Source organism: Ipomoea nil, unplaced genomic scaffold, assembly GCF_001879475.1.
Source record: "Ipomoea nil cultivar Tokyo-kokei standard unplaced genomic scaffold, Asagao_1.1 scaffold0813, whole genome shotgun sequence".
In the NCBI taxonomy this organism is placed as follows: Eukaryota; Viridiplantae; Streptophyta; class Magnoliopsida; order Solanales; family Convolvulaceae; genus Ipomoea; species Ipomoea nil.
In genome coordinates, this window is record NW_017617241.1 from 412,388 (window position 1) to 427,016 (window position 14,629).

A 14,629-nucleotide genomic window follows, 5' to 3' on the forward strand; every position below is an offset into this window, starting at 1 on the left:
ACAAACAATATATATATACATATACATACATATGAGGTGAAATTCCTATGAGAGTCAACTTTCTCATGAATCCATGAGAACCAATAAACGCGTGTGTGCATATTAAGCATTATAATGTATGCATACTAAGTATGTGTTGTGTGTAATACAAAGAAACACACAGAGACATATATATATATATATATATATATATATATATATATATGTGTGTGTGTGTGTGTGTGTGTGTGTGTGTGTGTGTGTGTGTGTGTGTGTGGTTTCTTTGACAGACACATTTGGGTGCAAGTATTTTCTATTTCAGAGGAAAATCATTTACAACTTTCCATTAAGATGGTTTTTATTCATAACAACAGCTATACCTTACTTATATCTACCAAAGGAGATAAGATATGTGAGAATTAATATCATTTATAACTTTCTATTAAGAATGTTTTTATTCATAACAACAGTCAACAGCTATCCCTTACTTAATATCTACCAAATGAGTTGCTGACCTGTTTGGTCAACCCATATAGCTGATTTACCCATATGGCCATATAGCTGATTTATTCAATTTGGTAACGTCAAAATCTTAAACTGATCTATGAGTTGATCTCACGATTCTGATTCCTCTGAATGTCAATCTCGCACACATTACTGACCTGGGTTACTAGCCTTCATAATTCTTCTGAATACGCCAATCTCACACCACATCACTGACCTGGGTTACCACTAGCCTTCATGAGAATGCTGTAGTAGTATAGTCCGCTATTTTGGTGCTAGCCTTATAGGGCAAATAGAGAATGCAATACACCGAGCAGCTTTTGCAAGCATAAAGCGCTCGTTTTCTGTCAATGGTCTCTCTATAACCTTGATGATATTTGCACCCTAGTACATATAAGAGTAAGAACATATAAGCAACCATTGCAATAATATATCAATAGCTCATAATCCACCCAGGGGAGGGGGGTTCTCCCTCTCTTTTCCCAAAAACAAAAGGAAGAGGGAACAAATAATAGGAAGAGCTCATTATTGGTATCAAATGTATTAGTTTGGATCTCAATTTGGTAAGATGATAGCATATATTATCTATTCTGTACGTTTACTGAAGCAGAGGGCAAAAGATTGAACTAACCTTCGTCTGCTGTTGCATAGAAGGCCTCACACTGGCAATATCACCCACCACAATCACATTATTAGTATTGCCTCTCTCATCCCTTTCAGTCGCTGAATCTGTCGAATGTCTCCATTGTCCATTTATAATGTACTTATAGTAGTACCTAGTATACAAAGATAACAATTTTCTAAGTTGTAAAAACTAATGCCAGCAAGACATGTAGAAGAAAAGGATAGAGAGCATAAACAAATTCTACCAATGACATTCAGTACTAAAAGATTTGAAAATAACAAATATGAATATCAGGTAATAAAACTGCCAAATGAATGCAATACCAATGACGACTAGTACTGCGAAATTCAAGTTAAGAGGCATTTTCTGCAATTTGGTAATACAAATGACTAAAATGCACTCAATGCAAAATGATGGTTTGGTTCAAAGATCTATGCCAAAACTGATCATGGAACAGACCAGGAAAATCCCAAATGCTTGCATTTGACATTCATCCCTTTTTCACATGTCAAAAGATCTGTATACTAAACAAGGGAAACCCAGACTTGGCACTTGTAGAGTTCCATCCACACATTTAGAAGCTTGAAACCCAATGTTCTTAAGAGAATCTATCAATATTCTTAAGAGAAAGAAAAACACAACTTACTTTCCCTGTGAGAGTCTAACTTCAGCCTCAAATCTAGGGCCAGTTTTGTGGACTGCTCTAATCGGTTCTTTCCAGTTCCCCGTAAAATCCCCAACCAAGAAGACATTATCTCCCTGTCATAAAAAATGACAATATCTTCACTGTTGAGGAGATAACATATTCAGCACATGTACATGATAAAGAAGAACAGCACAAGTGCCAACCCTACCAAGAAGGCAAGAAGAAAAGATATTTCACAAATTGCATAAACGTTCTCACTAATTTTCGGGTTTTTAGCATAATTATTAATGGAATAAATAAGCACTGAGCTGATTTACCTCAGGTCCATTCCACACAAAGGTAACTGCATGTGTTGCAGGTCCATCGTGTCTACCATTTTCCACCATAGCTATCAGATCCCATGTTCCCCATGCAATGGCTGGCCTGCACATTATTATTATTATTATTATTATTATTATTATTATTATTATTATTATTATTATTATTATTATTATTATTATTATTTCTTTTAAAATTATGAAACCTTATACTATACACAAAATATCACAGAAATTTATTACTTTACATTGGCTGTTAGCAATCCCTCTTAAAGGAGAAAACTAATAGTAAAAGCAAGTTGAATATAAGCTAAAAAAAATTAAGCAAAAGGTCAAATGTGCATCAGTAGTAATCTCAAATGCCGAAAATTTCTTGAGATTAAATCCTAGAAAAGTTCTACAATTTTGTTATTTGTCATTGACGCATCACACATAACAACTGCAAAAATCCTCATAGATTAGTCAACCATTCTTTAATAACCACTACTTGTGCATTAAAAAGAAAACACATTCACACATGCACACACATTTTAAGAGTTCTTTTTTTTTTTTTTTTTTTAAAGGGTCAATAGGTCCTTCAACTATAAGCCAAAGTGCAATTAGCCCCCTAAATTAAGAAAAGTTTCAATTAGAGATCTCTTCACTTTTATGCAATTTAGCCAATAACTTCTTAAATTTATGCAATTAGATTATTTTGCAGGTAAACTCAAGGTAATAGCAAATAAAATTGAATTTAAAAAAAATAAATAAAAATAAACTTGAAAAAAAAAAACATATTGCCGGCGTCTCTGTCCAACTGAACGGAGAAGCCAGGCAAGCTTCTCCATCCAGTTGGATGGGGAAGCCACTGGAGGTTTTTTTTTCTAATTTAATTATTTTATCTAAATTATAAAAATATTTTTTTAATTTTAATTAATTTTTTTAATTTAAGAAAGAAAATTTACCGATTACTTAGAGGTAACCTGTTAATTAACTTAAGTGCATAAAAATGAGAAGTTAAAGTGTCTAGTTGGAGCTTGTTTTTATTTAGGGGGCTAATTGCACTTTGGCTTATAGTTGAAGGGCCTATTGACCCTTATCCCCAAAAAAAAAAAATCAAATTAAATTAAAAAGAAGAAGAGTATAAGTTGATGAGAATAACCTGTCAGGCTTGCATGAATGCAAGCCAGTGACAAAATTGTAGGCAGCATGAAGGGAAGTATCTGTCATCCAATGAAGGTATGCAATCACACAAGCGGGAGATCGATCAAAACCATTGGTGCAGGTGACATAAACACGATGGTTCTTTTTCAACAAGCGAAGAAGTAGGCCAACGCAAAATGGTAGTTTCTTCCTCATGTCAAAAGAATCTCCCTCCCTGCAGAAGAAATGGATCCTGATCAACGACTTTCCTTTACCATCTGCTATATTGACCAATAAAGAAATGTAATACTATAAAATTGAGTTGTAACTTGTAACTTCTCATCCATTACTTGTTGAAACTATACATACTATAAAGGAGATGTTAGTCATCCATTATCATATGATGAAATAAAGCATTTCATGTATCAAAAGAATAGGCAGTGAATGGTACTACTCCATATGGTCTAGATGTTCCTTTATATCAGAGTAACCAACTAATAGGTCCCAGTAGTAGTCTACATCATATTTCATGGGGGAGTAGAATGGAGAGCAAAATTGACCATGAAGTCGTTGATACCTTATGGGATAGTTGATCATAAGGATATTAAACTTTTGGCATGATTCATTAATTTCTTTTGAATTGATTCCCCAATTTTCTGCCTCAATTCCACCCTGAAAGTTCAGCACAGCATTGATCCCCTGATGCAGACATTCCCTGGATTATACACAAGTAACTGAACGAAAAACAACTAAATCCAGAAATGAACACACCACAGACTCAAATCTTATATTTGTGTATATCTAATTATCTATATTATACTTCCCTGGCTATGATGGGCACCATCAAAACTAATGGAAATCACTTCTGTGAACATATGGATAAAAGTGAAATTGTATATACACACCAAAACAATAGACATTTAAAATGTATTATTTTTATATAATAGTTAAAAAGAAGAAACAAAGAAGACCCCTTAAATCAGAATGTCAACAGTTCTCACCACAACATTAGACAGCATCTCAACATCGGCTTCCCTTTGTATGCATGATCCAACATATATTTGTTCTGTGATCTGACACAGCACATTTGCAAGTAACAAAGTGAAGAAGTATCAAAAGAAGGCATAACAAGAGGGTTCATTTTAACAAATTAAGGATGAAATTTTGAAATTGATGTTACAGTAATTAACATTTAAAAAATATTTGGAAAGAAATCATATCGCAAATGAATTCAGCTCAAGAAAACATTTTATACAACTTCAAAAGATTAACAATTGAAATATGCAGGGGTGCTCAATATCATACCTTGCTATATCTCATACCAAGAGCATGATTGTAGTATAGCTCCCCCTTTGATCGGTCCAACGCCTTTATGTATTCTTCTAATGGAAAACTCCCATGAGCCCATTCAGCATCTCCTGTGTTGCTCTCACAGAAGATATTCACAAGCGGACTAAACGGTATCGGAGGGGTATTGTTCAGTGCATTTTGCTCTCTGATTTCATTTTGACTATCCAAAACTTTCCATCCTTGGGAAGTAAGAAATTTAGGTGAAAATGAGGCAAATCCAGAATTCCCACTGCTCTCACACGACGTTCTTAAGTTTGAGGAAAGCAAATTCTTGTTCCAAGTGACTACAGGAACACGACCTCTATTGAAAAGAATATCAACATCATCCATAAGATACAACTGGTGGATAGGAAATGGGGAGAAAGGTCTTTCAAGAACAAGGCTACAGGATCCTGAGTTATCTTGCATCAACTTCCTACAGAAACCATCACAAGAAACATCCACTTATTGGATTGCCAACTGAAGAGACTTTTGTATGTGATATTATTTCTTGACAAAGAAAATATAGTATCGCATACTCTATATCACCAAAGTCCTTGATCTCAGTAAGACTAGATTCACCCGCCTTTTTCAGAGTATCACCCACCATAACTATTCTCGACTTTTCAGCATTTCCCTGCAAAGTACTTCGACTAAGTAGGGACAATACAGACTACCAAGTTGGTAATGTGAAATTAACAGAAGTAAAAAACCAATACATTCATAAAAGAGCATACTCAAATGTAAGTAAATATATACACTACTAGAGATTTGGCTATGAAGCCACTATAAAATTGAGAAGACTTACCCCCTTCTTGAGAGCATGAACGAAAATCTTTCCGTCAACGGAGAGGGCGAAGCGAATGCCGAGCGGCTTCTCCAGTACGACCATGTACTCGTTCAAATTCATCTTGAAAGACGAAACATTCGAAGCAGACATCGCGATAACCCTAGAAATCCTTCGGCGTGGCAACCGCTTATCAACCGCCAGTTCATTGCTCAAACACAATTCCTTACCCCAAAAGGACGAACAACTCTCAATTTTTCCTAACCTCTTCGTCGAAGAAGAGAAGCTCCCGTTGAAAGGAGAGTGATCAAAGCCTCTGAAACTTGGAATTTGTAGCGAACACATTATGAATGTGATTTTACTTAGCTCTCACGATCAAAAAAAACCAAATATCATTGAAATGATTCTATTTAGATTATTTTAATCCGAATGGAAATGATGCAGTGAGATTCGAGCTGATTCTTGGAGCTTGGACGCATGTGATGGCGGTTATTAGAAGATAATTGAGGAAGAACCGCCGTAAAGTGGAGCTAAGACACCACTGGCCATGTGAGCTTTGTCCGTGTATTCAAGGGGACTTTGCCCATATGCACCGGATCCTCAGACCGTTAATCTCATGAGATATTTTCTCTTCTTTTTCGGCAAATTATATCGTGCAGGGCATAATGTATTGTTAGTCCTGACCAAACGACATCGTTTTGTATTTTTTTTTTTTTTTAATTCTACTTCCCTTTTTTATCACTAGCTTTTAAAAGAAAATTATATTTCAAATGTATAAAATTGTATAATAAAATACATATAAAATTATAATATAATAAACATAATACATAATACACATAAACTCTTAGTATAATACACATAGGTCCTGTTTGGTAAAAAATTGGTTTATAGGTTAATTTTGACTTATTTAATCACTATTAATTACTAGTAATTCACCCGCGCGATGCAGGGGAAAAATGTTATTATAAATATAAATAAAAAATAGAAAAATTAAAATATTTTAAATTATTTAATATAATAATATTTTTGAGCTTTCATTGGTCAAGTATTTATTATTTTTATAGAATACAAAATTATAATTAAAAATTATAATTATAATTATAATTATAATTTTGTATGATTAATATAATCTCTAATTATGTGCATATTCCAATAAACTTATAGAGAGAATTTACATAATTACATTGATTTATTCTTAATTGTATTTCATCTATATTATAATTTTCACAATACGAATAATAACTAAGATAATTACATTTGGAAAGTAAATTTCAAATTTTGTATGTGTAAATTTAAACTCTAATTGAACACATTTTTTATATGATTATATAATATATAGCTATTTTATTTTTCAAAAGTATATTTTTTATTTGATTATATAATATATAGCTATTTAATGTGTTTTTTTTTTAATAATAAAAGATGTTGTGGCATTAATTGTAAAATTAATTATTTCCCAAACCATATAGCTTTATTATATAAAGGATTTGATTTTGTTAAAATACCAATATAAATATTTGGTTAATTAGCTTTTTGCAAATCCAAAAGGCTAAAATTCAAAAAGTTACTCAATTAACTTTTTGAGAAAAAAAATTATACCAAACAACTATCAGCTAACAGCCATTTTTACCAAACAGGACCATAAGCTCTTAATAGAATACACATCAACTCTAAATGAATAGGCAAACTCTTAACGACATCGTAAAGAAACATAACATGGGCTTCATTATGACCCATTATGCATGGACGTATGCCCATATTCTAAAAAGGCTACAACCTTTTTCAGTTAAAAGTTTAATACCGTATTAAAAAAAAATAATATTAAATAAGAACATTACAGATAAATAATGAATTAGGCACCGCAGAACAGGAAACGTGTTATTAAAAAACTAGACAAGTACAGTGATTAAGTGGACCTGATCAGCAGTGTAGGCTACTAAATGGCAACCCGTCTGGGTGGCATGACTATTGTCAGTTGTCACCTTTCTGATCACATTATTCGGCGCCTGAAAGCTTAACCACTTCGTCATTATATGGCTTGGCGATAGAAACGAAGAAAAGCAAGTTGAAGAAAATTATGTATATTTAAATTTTACAATACATATAGTACCAAAATCTTTATATACTCCGTATATAACATATATGGTGTATATATAATTATATATGATATATTATCACATGTTCTTTTCACTATAATATAATAATGAAGAAAGTTAATATTTAAAAATTAGAAATAAACTTTACAATAATGTTATGGCTTATGAGATCTGAATTTGCGGGTGATTAGAGGGTTTAATGGAATGGAAACTCTTTCACAAATCCCCCAGCGTTGGCGTTAGCAAAGAAGCCTACCAAGTCTCGCCGGTACGGTAGATACGATTTCCGTTTCTCACCTTCCTTGGCCGCTTTATTGCGCAAGTAAAACGCCTCGTGAGCGGCCATCGACGACGGTGCTGCCTCCTTATCCTTCTTCACCTTTGTTTTCCCGGTGACCTTCAATACCAAGCCGGATTCCTTGGATTTCGAGTTTTCTTCCTTTTTTGGAGTCAAAAATACGTAACTGTCATTGACGTCACTGTTCATCCGGCGCAACAAATCGCGAAGCTTCCATCGCTTCGATGACGATCCTGTAGAGCTACTCTTCTTACATTCAGTCGGAAACGATTCGTTCTCGTTCCTTTTCGGACGCCACACGCAGTACGTTCCCGGCGGCAAACTCTCCAACTCATCGACTTCAGATGACGATGACGACGACTGCGGTTCGAGATCATTATCTTCCTTCCCTTGTAGGAACAAATCCCTCAGCGGAATCCGAATCGAACTATCCACATCACGATCACACAATTCCTCCTCCTTACCTTCATCTCCTTGATCCTGCTCCGCATCTAACAAAAGCTTGCGGTTGAAAACGGGGAAAACGGAACCAATTTGACCGTCATAAAAGCACTCATCGGCGAAAGCTTCTGAATGTTCCGGAACCAAAGAGAACTCAAAATCCTCCTCGTCATCGGCCTCCTCCGCGATAAATTCAACAGGCACAGAACTCTCTCGCTTAAATTCATCTACCGTTCTAGCGGCGATCTCGGCTAATCTATCTGACGAGTAGCTGCTGAAACTGGGGCAGTATTCCTCGATTTTCTGCATTTTTTGTTGGTAATTTTGGAGATCCATATGCGAGTACCAAGTCTGACGATTGAGGTGTCTATATATAATCCGCGTATATTACAAGCGTAACCCTGACGTAATAGCTTAGTTAGGTGGCCACTAAGAGGGCGTTTGGTTCAGGTTATATTATATAACCAAGGGAATGTGACATTCCCGAGCTTACATTCCTATGTTTGGTTCATTTTCTCTGAGGGAATATAACATTCCCAGGGAATGTAACATTCCCTCCACATAGGATTTTGAAGGGAATGTGATTCCCTTCATTTTGTTAGGTAATGTAAGATAACCTTGCATATTTATGAATTTTGTCATTTTAATTCTAATTATTTAAAGATATATATTTTATGTTAGCTTATTATTATTATTATTAATTATTAATATGATACCGTTATCTTATTTATTTAATTTAATGATTAAATTTATTAAAATATATGAAAATATGTTAAGGATATATATATAAAGATAACCCTAAACCAAACATGATAATATTACATACCTCAATTTTAACCAAACACGAGAATCTAACATTCCCAGTAATCTAACATTCCCTAAGATAATTTTACATTCCCTAAGGTAATCTAACATTCCGTGAACCAAACGGCCGCTAAGAGTGTCCTCGCTTTGTAGTTTTTACTTGTTGCATACGACTCGTGCGGGTTTACACGTTGGCTTCTAGAACCTAGTGGTTGCTAAAGTCCCGCGTTTTATGCCCAGATGGCGTAAATTTAGTCAGCCATTGTTGACATTTGTACCTAGTGCTTCTCCATGTGTCCCTCTGCTAATATTATTGAGGGCATAGTTATTTTCCCTCCAAAAAAAAGATCAATTTACGGTGCCGTTTAGTTGGAGGGAGAAAATTACGTGAAAAATAAATTATAATTCTATAAAAAATGAATTACTGGGAATAAAGTGAAATTTAAATTTCATTTGGTTTATATAAATAAAATTATTGAGAAATTTCAATTTCAATATTTGATATACATGGGTGGTAGGGAATACCCCGACCGGTGTGTCTTCGTCCTTTTCTTCTTGTCTTTGCAGTCGGGGTTTCATGTGAAGAACCCGGTCGGGGTCCGATCGGGAGTTACCCAAGTGGCAGTGTCGACCACCGAGCGGAAGCCCTTTAGCGTGAGAGCTGACGAGGGACACGTGGCAGTTCCATGCGTTGACAGGCAGGGCACCCGGGGAGGTGACACGTGGTTGCTACGTGGGAAGCATGCCGGACGGCCGGATTTGTGTCTCCGGCTCCGCGGCTATAAATACCCGCGATAGCAACAGTGTGGGGGACTTTTGGACGAACGATAGGTTGTTGTTAGAGAATCCCGACCGCATCCAGTCGGTACTCAGAACAACCAAGTAGATTGTACTTAGGGCCTTCACTGGGATCAATAAGAGTTATTTATTTACTTTAATTGGTCTCGTGTTTATTCAATTACCGCATTACATGGCAATTAACACTATCAATGGGAATTGAAAATGAATAAGTAGTATAAAGTCCAAAATGTCCATTGTTGTTGTCAAGCATTAATTTTAGGTTTAAAAAAAAAAAAAAAGAAAGATAATTTTGTCTCACCATTATCTTTTCTTCTTCTTAAAATCTATGGAATTAAAATCCCAAGGGGGCATGGGATTTTAATTCCATGAAAATGAAGGAATTGCAATTCAATGAAATTGCAATTCCTCCCAACCGAACTAAAAAATTTAGTGGCCTTGGAATTAAGTGGGTATGAAGTTTAAATTCCCTCCCACCAAACGCCCATTAATGTCTAAAAGAAATGACCAAGTGAATGGAAACAGAATATCAATTTGATTTTACACCATCTTTATTTAATTAGTTTTGTTTTATCATATATTTTTAGGTTTTTTTTTTTAATACTATTGACTCTGTTATTACTTTCAATGTAATATACTAAATCTACTAAAGCACAAAGAGTTAACGCTGCCCCTATTAAGAATTAAACTCATGACTTCTCATTTGAGAGTTACTTCGTGACACTAGACTATAAGGTCATTGACAATACGTCAATTTAATTATTTATTATTGACATTGAAAACTCACCAAAATAACTCATTTTTTGACCCAAACCTTCAATGTCATTATCTTTATCTCTACTTACCAATAAATATAATAACTGGCCCAAAAAAATCAACTTTTTGAGGTGGGAACATGCAATGGATTGAGATTTGAGGGTTGAAGATGAAAGTAATGGCTACATTTTCTTAATATTTACAAATGGTTGGTCAAGTAACAATGTAGATGTATTACCAAATCGTATTAGTTTGGATGAAAGATGTTTGAGTGGTTTAAATATGTGATAAAGGTTTGAGAACCACACAAGAAAAATGTTAATTATACGATTTGTTCAATTGATTTCATGCTCCATCTACTCGGTTAATTCTTTTGAGGCGGATCACTATCCAGATATGCATTTTGAATGAAACTCACAATGTGACCCTAGCAAATGATCACAAGAACGTAACCAGTCTAAATTATTCATAACCGCTCAAATCAAAATGCTCAATAAATAGCACTCACCTAGAATCGATCTTATAAATTTATTATAAACAATATAATTATCCAATTAATTTGATTTGGATTGTCCCAAGCTATGTTTTTCTTCTTCTCCAAAAAGGTTGAATTCACAACTTCAAAAACTCATCATCTTGACCCGACAGGGCATTTAAAATGATATAAATTACAGTAACTAAATGACTCAATTGACATAGCTAAATGTTGATACGCACAACGAGCTATGTTTTTCTTGAATTGATGGATGTTGATCATGGTAATTGGTACCTATCATATCAGCTGCATTTAAAAACAATTTCCAGTAACGGATTTCAACTTTTGTTTAATATATATATTAACTTAATTAGTCAATTAAATAATAATATATTATAGAAAACGAGGCAAGGAAACATGTGATTGGTGCTTCCAAACATTGGTGCTTAAAATAATAAAATGATGATAATTCATTGACAATATATTGCGTAATTTTTGGATATTATTACCTGTAGTTCGCTTAACAATATAATATGTGATTCTCGAAGGCCGCCATTGTCGTCTTCTAGAAGCTGGCGCGGTTCACATGTTGCGAATTTGCAGACCAGGGGGTTCGGCTGTAAGCTACTGACCAAAATAAGTGGAGTCAAAATGATTGCTTTCATATGCAGAGATGTTTACAATTTGTAAGGAGCAACGGACCGCGTCAAGATATTGACTGACCTTTTTTTAAGGTTTCCCGTTTTGTCTGATGCCCGGACTACAATTCCCCTAGCATTGGGTAGGATGGAATTGTCAGGGTATGTAAACTTTGGTTAAAATTTGTCTAATTAATCAAATCGAAGAATTTTAGTTGATTGTTCTTTAACTGAAAAGTTTTGGTTCAATTGTTAGTTAAACGATTTGTAAAATTTTGGTTAATGATTAATTCGGTTTAAAATTATCTGTTAATTAAATTAACTGAACGGTTAATTAAAATTTTATCTATCGGTCATCATATGCACTATTTTTTCGGAAAGTTAATTAATGAAATGGTCCCTTGATTATAGCAAAATTATCAATTTGGTCCCGAGTTAACGGACGTCTAACGGTTATGACCATTTCGAATAAAAAAACATAGTCGGGGACTAAATTGAGAAATTTTAAAAGTCGAGGACCAAATTGGTGAAATACTCATAGTCGATGGATCAAATAGGTAATTAACTCGAATTAAACATGTGGACCAAAATTGTCATTTTGCTAATACTCGTGAGATCAAAATTAGTATTTGCTCATTCAATATTATGTTTTTGTGGAGCTCATTGAATGGAAAAACAGTAAAATAGACTACTACAAGTACACATTAGGCGCGAAATACCCATGACATTTTTTTCCCTCTCTCTATCCTACATGGCAGTAAAAAACCTCAATTGATGAAGATGCTTTAAAAGTTTCATTGCATAAACATAAGTCTACATTTGTTATGTACTTTACGAAAAAGACGCTCTGAGTGAAGTCTGTATTACCCTCGTTATTAAAAAAATTAAAATAAAATTATAGTACGAGAAACTAATCTAAATTGGACTCTCACTAACAAATGATCATAATGAAATAAATGAATCTAAGTTATCAATATTTAATCAGTCCAAGTCAATTAGAGCAATAAACAACTTCCATAAACACTTAAACTTAAAATCTTTTAAGTACTAAATTAACTCAGTACCTGAATTAGGTTGTCTTTAAACCGTTAAAATCCAACACGATTCCAAATGTACCCAAAAAAAAAAAAAAGTCACTAATTCACGTGCCAATGAGCCCACGGCACAGATGGTTGTGGGGTTTACAGGCCCAACCCAAAAGGTGGAATGCTACGTGTTAGGTCAATAGACCATTTACAGGCCTAAATGCCTAATCTCCAAATCCTTAGATGGGAAGGAAATGATAAGAATTAACAAAGATGAAGCAGACAATATAGAAAAGGGGAGCAAATGAAGAGAACGCAGAATATAATCGGCCAATAATGACATAGTTTTCACTTGCTGTTGCCACGCGAGTGATCAGCTGTAACAGCCCAACATGATCTGTCTTCCATCAACGTCAAACATGGCATCAACCCTTATTTTATCACGTCAACAAATTTAAATGAGAAATTTTGTCAAACTACTCGTATTATTTATTTAATGATTATTCTCTATAATTTTACGATTTACATTTTTATATCAATATAATATTTAATGTAGTATACAAATTATATTCTAAACTAAATAAGTCTGCTCTTATTAATGAACGATTAGTGTACAAGATATAGAAAATAAACATTTATTTCTTGGGTGTAATTCAGAATTTCTACCGTCGGACATAATGACAAATTCCTTCATTGGATTGTAGTTATTTTTATTGAGTGAGATAGCTGATATGAAGATTTAAGAATATTCTATCCTTAAAGTCAAAGATAACGTTTATTGAAAATAAACATTTATTGAATATACTCAAAATGGTAATGCTTTTAATTTATTCTTGCTAATTTTTTTGGGAGTTTTTTTTTTTTTTTTTTTCTAAATAATGTTTCTATACAATGATGGCATTTCAACAGTCTCTTAAAATTGTTATAATAATGAAATTTTCAATAAGGTAACCACAAATTAATTCGAAGTTGAGAATTTCACAAGATGTATCATGTTATGATAAACTAAAAGAAAGTCATATGGTTTCAAATTCGACTTCCAATAACAGCGATTTATTGGCATTAATAGTTTAAGCCGATTAATAATTGATAACCTATGTTCGTTTACTTCCCTATGATTTTTTACCCGTTAGAATCAAACAATAGAGTACATACTCTCGAATGCTCTGTCGGGTCAAGATGTGGGACCATTGGGATATTTAACCTTTTAGGAGAAGAATACGTAGCCTTGAATATTGACGGCATGTTTCCTTATGAGTAAATACCCAAAATGGTCCCTCAACTATAGCTAAATTCACAAATTGGTCCTCGACTTTCAATTTTAACCAATTAAGTCCTTAACTTTGCAATTTTGACACGATTTGATCATCCGTCTATTTGACCGTGATTTCTGAGGATATATATGTAATTTCACCGCCGCCCGCCCATCAGCCGCTGCCGTGACACAGTCTATCGCCTATGTAACACCCCACTTTTCTTAACTCTTCGCTTTGGTACGAACTCAACTACATTGAATCCAAAAAGGGGATGAAGAAAGACGACAAGATTTGACAAATTGCATTCAGTAGTGGATTCAAATGTAACAGTGCGGTTTGAAAATGCAACCGAACCTTAAAAACCCGACGATGGATCATGAAATTACATATATATTCTCAAAAATCACAGTCAACAAATGATCAAATAGATGGAGGACCAAATCGTATTAAAATTGCAAAGTTAAGAACTTAATTGGTTAAAATTAAAAACCGAGGACCAATTTGTGAATTTAGCTATAGTCGATGGACTATTTTGGATATTTAGTCTTTCCTTATTTACCGGAATAACCAAAAAAAAAAAAAAAGTCATATATCATTTTGATTTTTATGTAATGTAACCGCAATTTATTTCCCACCAACACAATAATATAGCATAATAATTAATAATATTAATTACATATACTAAAATATAAAATATTAAATGCATTTTCCCAAATTAGATTCTATTCCCTGT

General features: G+C 33.9%; 2 protein-coding genes across 3 annotated transcripts; both read right to left on the reverse strand.

The window, feature by feature from the left end:
* Window positions 1-381: 381 nt before the first annotated feature.
* Window positions 382-5,943, reverse strand: LOC109178350 (phosphoglucan phosphatase LSF1, chloroplastic). 2 transcript variants are annotated; one of them, XM_019327999.1, is made up of 11 exons: window positions 5,331-5,943; window positions 5,062-5,159; window positions 4,499-4,958; window positions 4,195-4,266; window positions 3,771-3,892; window positions 3,213-3,428; window positions 2,072-2,177; window positions 1,755-1,867; window positions 1,115-1,259; window positions 701-867; window positions 382-641 (listed from the first exon to the last, which is right to left on the reverse strand). In XM_019327999.1, the coding sequence occupies exons 1-10, from the start codon at window positions 5,652-5,654 to the stop codon at window positions 748-750; spliced, it is 1,776 nt and encodes a 591-aa protein (XP_019183544.1). In that variant the 5' UTR covers window positions 5,655-5,943; the 3' UTR covers window positions 382-641; window positions 701-747. The 2 variants fall into 2 exon arrangements, with proteins under 2 accessions (XP_019183544.1, XP_019183543.1); XM_019327998.1 differs by having other exon boundaries at window positions 382-867.
* Window positions 5,944-7,601: 1,658 nt separating this feature from the next.
* LOC109178030 lies at window positions 7,602-8,480 on the reverse strand. Its single transcript, XM_019327528.1, has one exon. It carries the CDS (start codon window positions 8,478-8,480, stop codon window positions 7,602-7,604), a length of 879 nt encoding a protein of 292 aa, XP_019183073.1.
* Window positions 8,481-14,629: the final 6,149 nt, after the last annotated feature.

Excerpts from the sequence above, each read along its gene's own strand:
- LOC109178350 (XM_019327999.1), bottom strand. The coding sequence starts at position 5,654 with ATGTGTTCGCTACAAATTCCAAGTTTCAGAGGCTTTGATCACTCTCCT. Across the intron at positions 3,893-4,194 it reads AGATGCTGTCTAATGTTGTG|GGGATCAATGCTGTGCTGAA; the intron begins GTGAGAACTGTT and ends TGTCTGCATCAG. Across the intron at positions 3,429-3,770 it reads ATGATCAACTATCCCATAAG|GGAGGGAGATTCTTTTGACA; the intron begins GTATCAACGACT and ends TTTCTTCTGCAG.
- LOC109178030 (XM_019327528.1), bottom strand. The coding sequence starts at position 8,480 with ATGGATCTCCAAAATTACCAACAAAAAATGCAGAAAATCGAGGAATAC.